Genomic DNA, 9,062 nt, shown 5'->3' with positions numbered 1-9,062 from the left:
ACATTTCACTTAAAAAGCAAAGCCCCAAGTATTAAGGATCTCTCTCAGTGATATTCAGCATGAATTTATTTTTCTTCACTCTGATAACTCAGCTTTAACAATTCCACTGTTTGGCAGTTACTTAAAACATTACGGGGAGGTTGGTTCTTTGCATTAATAATTGACTGCTGGCAATCTAAGTTCATAGGCCAGAAGTAGGATGTGGGTTTCAATACATAGAACGAATGTATACTTGACATAGAAATTTGATGTTATACCTGTAATGGATAGTCTACAAATTTTCCCCAAGGACACAAAAGAACACAATAAAGTAACAGAAACCTCTGCAAAGGTATCGGAATCTCTAGGAGTCACGAAACACCAACGTGCTCTTTTAGCATTGCGATTCCCACATCTTTGTCACAGGACACCCCATCGGAGTGGCGCAGTTTGGGTTGGCCCTTGCTCACTCCTTGAGTCAACTGACCGTTTGTGGTGTTAGTTTTCTCTTCCACGGAGAAAATGGAAGGGCAGGTGGAAACAAACAAACAAACAAACAAACAAACGCCTCTGAAAACGAACTGTGCCATCTCATTGTTTCAGGGGGCGGGCAGGCGTTCACTTGTTAGGGAAACCAGCAATTCCTGTCTGATGTGTGCTGCACGTACGGATGCACTTTATCCCAAAGCAGCCAACTTCTGACTACGGGGGTGGGTGGGTGTGGGGGTGAGGAAAGAGGGTGCCAGCCCCCCCACCAGCAACGAAGAACACCAGGAACACGTCCAGCACCAGAAGCGCTGGAGCGAGCCGCACCTTTCGGGGTGCGGCGTCTGTGCGGAGACCCCGAGCGCCTTCGCAAGGGACCCACGCCTCCGAGGCAGGGCGCTCTCCCGGCCTGCGGCCACGGAGCTGGCACCCCGCCGGGATGCGGCTCTCGACTTTCGGCAGGGACGCGCCTTGCGCGCAGCCTCGCCCCGCTGCCAGCTGGCCGCCGCGGCCCCGACCATCCCCCGCTCGGCTCGACCCAGCTCGGCTCGGCGCCGGGCCCCTCCGGCCCCCGCGGGGATCACGTGCCCCCGGCGAGGGCTCGCGCCCCAGCTCGGCGCTGGTTGGTCGGGCCGTGGGGCCTGCGGCCCGGCGATTGGTCCGCACGATTCGTTCACGTGGTCCGGAGAAGATAATCGGGCTCTGGGGCTCCGGGGGCCCGCCATCCGCCTGGGGGCACCGCGGAGGTTGAGGGCTCTGCACCGGGTGCGACTTGCGCTGACAGCTGGTGTGCCGGTGCCCACGGCCCGCCCGGCCCCTCGCTCTGCCCCATGAGCTGCACCAGGTACGTGCGCCGCGGACTCTGCAGGGCAGGCGGGCTGCGCGGTCCTTCGGTCGCCGCTGCAGCTGGATGGAGACCCTGGGGGGCCGAGGCTGGCGAGGGACGGAGTCCGAGGGGGACACTGGCCCGCCTCCGGTACAACTCCAAAGGGGCCCGGGGTGGCATCCCCAGGCGCAACACAGGTGCCAGGCGCCTGCTGTGACAGCAGGACAAGAGGGGAGCCCGAGTTTCCGCGGAAGTGCGGCAGCTGTCATTGCGTAGCTGAGGGTGAGGAGCAATGGAGGGATTGCCCCTGGGCACTCCTTGCCCCCACCCCTGACGCCCTGCACAGGGGAGGACAGCTGCACTGACTACTGGGTTAGTAGGTACTGGGCTCCTTGGGAGCAGAGAGGGTTGGGAGGACTTAGGAATAGAGCCTAATAATCGGCGCCTACACTAGAAACTGAGCGCGGTCAGCATCAGCTCATTGATCTCCTCATTGATTCGAGTCTTAGGCTTTGGTTTAAGTCCCAAGAACTCAGGTGCGTTAACTTGTGGGAACAGTTGGTAACACCGACATTACTGGTTAGGAAGCTTAGCTTGGAAAAACACAAACCAAGCCTAAACAATGACAGGATCCATGTTTACCTTTGGTAGTTCTTCACTTTTCACAGTTTTGCCACAACTAACTCGGTCTCAGAGCTTGAGCGAACTATCATTTTCCACTCTTGGCTAGGAAGGAAAATTGTAGAGCGGCCACTCAGCACTGACCCCATCTTTCTGTAAATGCAAAAAGAAATAACAGCAACTTTAAATAGCTTCTTCAGGCATAATTTAGCAGCAGGCATCTCTCAAAATTCAACTTGGCAACTATGATTAGACTTACAAATACTCCCTCAGCCTTGTATGTTCTAAGTTTGTAGGTCTCCCAGAAAAACCCCAGAGTTCATAAATTCCGTGAATGCTCTTGATAGTCCACTTTGAGAGAATGACCACTTGCGGACGTGACTACAGCGCCTGTGAGCCGGGACTGAAGATCCTGTCATGTACAGAACGCACATGCCTTTTATCTATAAGTGAAAGAAGGCCCACTTCTGTAGGCTTGGTAATATCTACTGATGGCTAAATGCCAGGGCCGGGGGTAGGATAGGAATGGGGGTGGGGGAAGAGTGGGGGGGTGTCCACTACTTATTGACAGACGCTTTAAGATTTAAATTGCTGAGTGTAATAGAATAAATAGCTTTATTGTCTTTCTAGTTACAAAAATAATATGTTCATCCCCCAAAGCTTTAGAAAATACTAAAGAAATATAAGAAAGACAAAATAGATCACCTACAATCATATCACCTAGAGACAATTGTTAATGTTTTGGTGTATGTTCTAGAAAATTCCCCAAAATTCTAAAGACTGTATGTAGTAAGTTCCCAGGTTATAACAGTCAGACTTACTGACAAATTATATTTTCCCTTTAAATATTGGTCAAAATTGACCTCACTTTGAATGCAACGAACCTCTTTACTCCCAACAAATTCTTAGCACATCCACTTTCACTTGCTGGATGAGCGGCTCTTAAATCATTGAAAAGACTTTGAGGTTTTTTGTTTTGGGGGCACTGACGGTAAAGCTAACTAAGAGCTATGTGCATATGCATATACATTCCTTACCTACTAATTCAATTTAAAGGTATTCATACACTTGGAATAGATCTCATTTATTACTCAGGGACTACCAGACATATTTTAGAATCGGTCTACTTTTTAGGTATGCTGTTTCTCCCCCACTTACATGTGGACCTCTACTGGACTTCTTTCTACATTAAATTCAGATTATGCAAAGTATTTTGAAGTATGTACATTGCTGACTTTCCCATCAGACATTTGTGAAAAACGAGAAAGGAACCATAGTTCAAGTGCAAAAATGATCCCGACTTCACTCTTTCCAGTCTTCACACACTCAAAACTCCATGAGAATACATATTGCTATCATTTCCTAAATGGATAGATTCCTTTTCCAGAGAAGCACATAATCAATAGGAAAATCAACAAAGGAAGGGATTCAGGGGGTGGAGCCAAAGCTTACAAGAAGCGCTCAAGAAGCTTTAAGAAAACACACACATACTGAGGTTCTGTCTCAGTGGCTCTATGGCCCAGGAGTTGCAGTGCAGCACAGAGCAATTGGTTCCTAAGGCTGTATTAGAGGTGATCAGATCCAACCTCTTTAGTTCTCGGATTGTGAAACTGAAACCTCCCATGTATTTGAAGCAGCTAATCTGCATCCTGTAGCCAGTTAGGGGTTGAGCTGAACATAGAATATAGATAAGATAACTTAATATGTTCTCTTTTGCTACATGTAGTAGCAACTCATAATTACTGTACTGCTGTAAATCAGTCAGTACAGAAATAGTACATGCAAGTATATATTTGGGATTGGGGAAGAATATTCCAGACCTTGATGATAACCTCTCTTCTTCTTCCATTCCAGAATGATCCAGGTGTTAGATCCACGGCCTTTGACAAGCTCAGTCATGCCAGTGGATGTAGCCATGAGATTCTGTTTGGCTCATTCACCACCTCTAAAGAGCTTTCTGAGCCCTTATGACGACTTTCAACGAAGAAATTTTGTGAACAAATTGAAGCCGCTGAAACCATGCCTCAATATGAAACAGGAAGCCAAGTCACAGAGCGACTGGAAGCGCTCACGCAACCAAGCCAAGAAGCGGGTCGTATTTGCAGACTCCAAGGGCCTGTCTCTCACTGCCATCCACGTCTTCTCTGACCTCCCGGAAGACCCAGCGTGGGATCTCCAGTTTGATCTCTTGGACCTGAACGACATCTGCTCCAGCCTAAAGCTCCACGAGGAGAAAAACTTGATTTTGGATTTCCCACAGCCTTCCTCCGACTACCTAAGGTTCCGCAACCACTTTCAGAAGAACTTTGTGTGCCTGGAAAACTGCGCCTTGCAGGAGCGCACAGTGACCGGAACCGTGAAGGTGAAAAACGTGAGCTTTCAGAAGAGAGTTCAGGTCCGCGTCACTTTTGACACTTGGAAAAGCCACACCGATGTGGACTGTGAATACATGAACAATGTATATGGTGGCTCCGACAGCGACACCTTCTCATTTGCCATTGACTTACCCCAAGTCATCCCCACAGAGGAGAAAATCGAGTTCTGTATCTCTTACCATGCCAACGGGCAGGTGTTCTGGGACAACAACGAGGGTCAAAATTACCGAATTGTCCATGTGCAGTGGAAACCTGATGGGGTGCAGACGCAGATGGCATCCAAGGACTGTGCATTCCACCATGTGCCCCCCAAAACTGAGCTGGAGTCACCAGTCTTTGGAAGTCCCAGGCTGGCTAGTGGCTTCTTCCCAGAATGGCAGAGTTGGGGGAGAATCGAGAATTTAGCCTCTTATCGTTGAATTGAGTAACCTAGTGACTGGTCGTGATCTGTTATCGTCCCTGATGTAACTCTAGGGCTGTATTGCTCAATGTTAGTCAGTCTTCACTAATTTCCTTCAGTAGGTTTAGGTTTGAGCTTTTAAGACCTGGCTACAAAGAAGACAGCCACTTGAGAATGTGGATTTGGGGTCAGGTGGGATAACATTTGAGGAGGAAAAAGTAACAGCCTGGGGCCTATTTTTAGAAAAGTAAAGCTTCCAATACCCTTCCCTCTTCCCTCTCAATTCACTAGCTCTCACGCTGGGCAAGGAAAGGCTGAAAAAAGGACAACTGGTGGTGATGGGAAGCTGGCCTAATGGTACGAGAAACGTGTGAGAAGTATGCACAAAGGTCTCCACAGCGAGTCAGGCTGTGAGCAGGAGGTCTGGTACTTAATCGTTGGTGAGAAAATGGAAGGTTATTTTGTGTTTTCCAGTTCTTGTCTGGGAAAATCATTTGAAGGGGGGGAGGGGAAGATCTATTCTGTATCCTTGTGGGGAAAAAACAAGCTTTAAGGGATATGGAACGATGTTGGAGAAAGGTAAATTATAACAGAAGAATCAAAATCTCAAGCGAAGCCTTTCTGTTCAAATGAGGTTCATAAGCAACATGATTTGGGCAACATTTAGCAAGCCTGGATGCAGTCTTCATATTATAATAAAGGCATCATGCTTGGGGCCTCAGTGTAACCAAAAACCACGCCATTGTCAATGAGTAGGCATTTGTAGGGGCTCTGGGTCATGTCAAAGATCACTCTTTACAAGCGCCTTGATTAAGCCAGAACACTGTAGTTGCTTAACCCCAAAGCCTGACTGGGGATCTGCTAATCCCAGGAGAAGGTCCACTCTCTAGACTGGCATTCCTCCGGCCATGCTGCTGTGCCTATCAGAGCATTGTCAGTATCGGTAACTTGCATCCTTCATATTGAAGGTGACTTGTTATTTCTCGCCACACTTTTTCAATGTGATGATTGAAGTGAGGGCTGACATGAGGATTCTCTATGTAAGAATCCAGTGCCTTACACATAGATGTAGCAATCTATCTCTTGCCTATTTTGCCTTGACTGTCTTTTGACTTAGTTTCTTTGAAAGCAAGATGTTTCTTTTTAAATGGATATGCATTGTTTTGGATGTGTTGTAATAATAAGCTTTTCTGGGAGTGTGTATAAATCTGTTTTGTAATATCCACCTATTCTCAAGGACAAAAGTCCCTAAATGTTTGTTTCTAGCTCCCATGCCAGAAAAATGCTATTGGAATGACCCTGCTATGACAGTATTTGAAGTCTGGCTAGCACCCACACTTTTTTTTTACTGTAAATATTGCACTTTCCTATAGCTGTGCTTTATGAGCCGCTCACTTTAAGAATAAATTGTTTGATATAAGACCTGAGTATCTTTTCTTTTTTCAAACCATAGCTAGATAAATAAGAAGCCATGAACTGAGAGTCTCTTGTTTGACTTACCTAACAACTGAGCAGAACTTGCTCAGCCCAGGAATTGGTTCTGCATGAGGATATGCACACGGTCCTAACTTTGTCAGTGATTGAACTTCCTACCACCTGATCTTTGGAGGTAGAGGTGTCCATGCACAGTGACTTGAGCTGCTTGGATATTTCCCTCAACTGTCTCCACCTGTGGATGCTGCTCATCACACACACACACACACACCTTGCTTGTAGTTTAACTTGGGGCTACTTCTCAGCTTTACAATGGTGAATAGTGGAGGAGATGGTATGAGAAAGCCGAGGTGGCTTCCAGCTCTTATTCCAACACCTTCTTGAAGGGGCCAAACTCAATGCTGCTTCAGGACCACAGGGAGGGAGCTGAGGTCATTGAGTAGCAGTTCTATGAACTCGTACCATGGCTCCAACTCTTGCTAGAGATTCCAGAAGCAGTTTCTGCACAATAAATCTCAAGCTAGACCTAATGATAAAGAATACATTTTAATCATATATCTTCTATACCAGAGGTCGATCATATTTGGCCACATGCATTTTGTTCCACATGCCAAGTTGCTTTTATTTTAAAAAAGAATTGTTTGCCAAGATTAAACAATCAATAAACTATTAAAAATCTGAACTTCACCCCCCCCCCCAAATTGGGTCAATCTCTCATGATGACAATTATCTGAGTTGAGTATTTCCCACCCCTTTAGATGGGATCTTGTGTTTGTCACAATCCCTACCCCCGGTGTACTGTCCTTTGCTATATACCTGGCCTCTGTAGGTATCTGAGTTCAAGATCTCTATTTTATTTCCTCTCTCTATGATGATGGTTCCATAAGGAAGAACTCCCTCTTCTCATGGGAATCGGTGTGTGTGTGTGTAGAATTTGAGTCTAATTGGGAACCTGAAGATCATGGGACTCAACTACTTAATTTTATAAAAGAAGAAACAAACTGACTAAAGGTCTAGAGAATGGAAATGCCTCTTCAGTGTCTCATGCCAGGGTCCTGGCTGGATGGTGACTTTTCACCTGGTGTTCCTCTGCTAGACACTCTCCTTGAGATCTCCCATAGAAATGCTGTTTCTCTAGAAATCCCCCTTCTGAAAAGGGGACTGATCTTCAGGCAGGCATGACTCTGGTCAGCTCGAGCTGGTGCCTGTCTCAGCTCATCTCTGAGCTGCCCATGAAAGAAGACCAGTCACAGAGCAGTGTGTTTCTGGAGCCTTTTTTGTATATCAGAATTGCACATACTTCATATCCTGCTACCTCACCTAACTGCAGAAGCAACTCTGCTTTTAAGATTTACCATGTGAGAATTACTTGAATTTGGGGTGCATGATATTTTGCCTTTCATCCCCAATTGGTTAAATTTAAGGAAGGAGTCTGTTCTTTTTAAAATATATGGCTCTCCTTTAAATTTGTCCCCAAATGGAAAAGTCAGAGATTCCGACGTGCTTAGTAAACTGTGAATCTTCCTCGATGGGAATGTAAAAGTTCTTGGGTTGTCCTTTAATCTGCAAAGAAAGCTCCTCCTCAATTTTCTTTTCTTTTAGAAATCATTTTATTGGGGCCTCATACAACTCTTATCACAATCCATCCATATACTCATTATGTCAAGCACATTTGTACATTTGTTGCCATCATCATTTTCAAAACATTTGCTTTTTACTTGAGCCCTTGGTACCTCAATTTTCATCTCCCAGCTCCGCATGGCATTTTAAGCAACTACTGAGAGTGTGGCCTGAACACACATTCTTCTTAGTGGTCAAGGATCCCAAACTCAGAGCAGTCTCCCATATCCTGTCTTGATGACTCCCCACCTATGGACTGGCCCCCTTTTCTGACAATGAATGGATGTTTGTTGCTAGATTGGCTGATATCAGTAGGATTCACCTGGTGAGTTTTACAACATGTGCATGCCTGGGCCCTTGCCCCAGAGATTCTGAGTTGATTGATCTGAGTTGGGGGCTGGGCCCTGGGATGTCTCAAAGGTTCCCACGTGGTTCTGACATGCAGACAAGGTTGAGGCTCTTATCCTAAAGCAGTGTGAAGTGTCTATAACTGCTCCTGTTCAGAGACCAGAGCCGTTTAATGGCTCCAAAGAGTCCTCCACCCACTGCTTTTTATAGATGATGAAGTGGAGGCCCAGCGTGGCTACAACGTGCTCAAGGTTACAGAAATAGCAAAGCCTGACCTCTTGGTTCTTTCTCTCCGTTGCCCCCCAGTATCATCTTTCTCTTAACCTGAACCTTACTTCTTAGTTTTCCTAATCCCTCTTTCTCTTTCCTGATCGTTCATACTTAGGTTTGTAACTAATTGAATCGTGTCCTCTAAAAAGATATGTAGAAGTCCTAATCCTCAGTAAATGTGAACTTGACCTTGTTTGGAAATGCGGTCTTTGAAGATGTTATCAGTTACATTTACTTGAGAGCCTGTCAGAGGAGGGTGAGTCTGAAGCTGATTGACGTTTACACTCTAATCATGGCTTCTTCCACACACACAGACCTCCCAGAACTCCACTTCGCTTTTCAGAGGCTTTCTTTTTAAAAAAAATCATTTTATTACCACAATCCGTACATACATCAATTGTGTAAAGCACATTTGTACATTCCTTGCCCTCATCATTCTTAAAACATTTGCTCTCCACCCAAGCACCTGGCATCAGGTTCTCACTTCCCCCCTCCCTTCGCCCTCCCCCCTCCCTCATGAACCCTTGATAATTTATAAATTATTTTTTTGTCATATTTTGCTCTGTCTCACGTCTCCCTTCACCCACTTTTCTGTTGTCCATCCCCCAGGGAGGAGGTCACATGTAGATCCTTGAAATCAGTTCCCCCTTTCCAACCCACACTCCCTATCCCCTCCCAGTATCGCCACTCACACCACTTGTCC

At 46.2% G+C, this 9,062-nt stretch overlaps 1 protein-coding gene across 1 annotated transcript; it reads left to right on the top strand.

Moving 5' to 3' along the window:
* Nucleotides 1-1,156: 1,156 nt before the first annotated feature.
* PPP1R3C (protein phosphatase 1 regulatory subunit 3C) lies at nucleotides 1,157-6,107 on the top strand. The gene is made up of 2 exons (XM_075534131.1): nucleotides 1,157-1,309; nucleotides 3,767-6,107. The coding sequence occupies exons 1-2, from the start codon at nucleotides 1,296-1,298 to the stop codon at nucleotides 4,704-4,706; spliced, it is 954 nt and encodes a 317-aa protein (XP_075390246.1). The 5' UTR covers nucleotides 1,157-1,295; the 3' UTR covers nucleotides 4,707-6,107.
* Nucleotides 6,108-9,062: the final 2,955 nt, after the last annotated feature.

Source organism: Tenrec ecaudatus, chromosome 16 (assembly GCF_050624435.1).
Source record: "Tenrec ecaudatus isolate mTenEca1 chromosome 16, mTenEca1.hap1, whole genome shotgun sequence".
NCBI lineage: Eukaryota > Metazoa > Chordata > Mammalia > Afrosoricida > Tenrecidae > Tenrec > Tenrec ecaudatus.
This window is presented reverse-complemented; position numbering and strand designations above follow the sequence as displayed.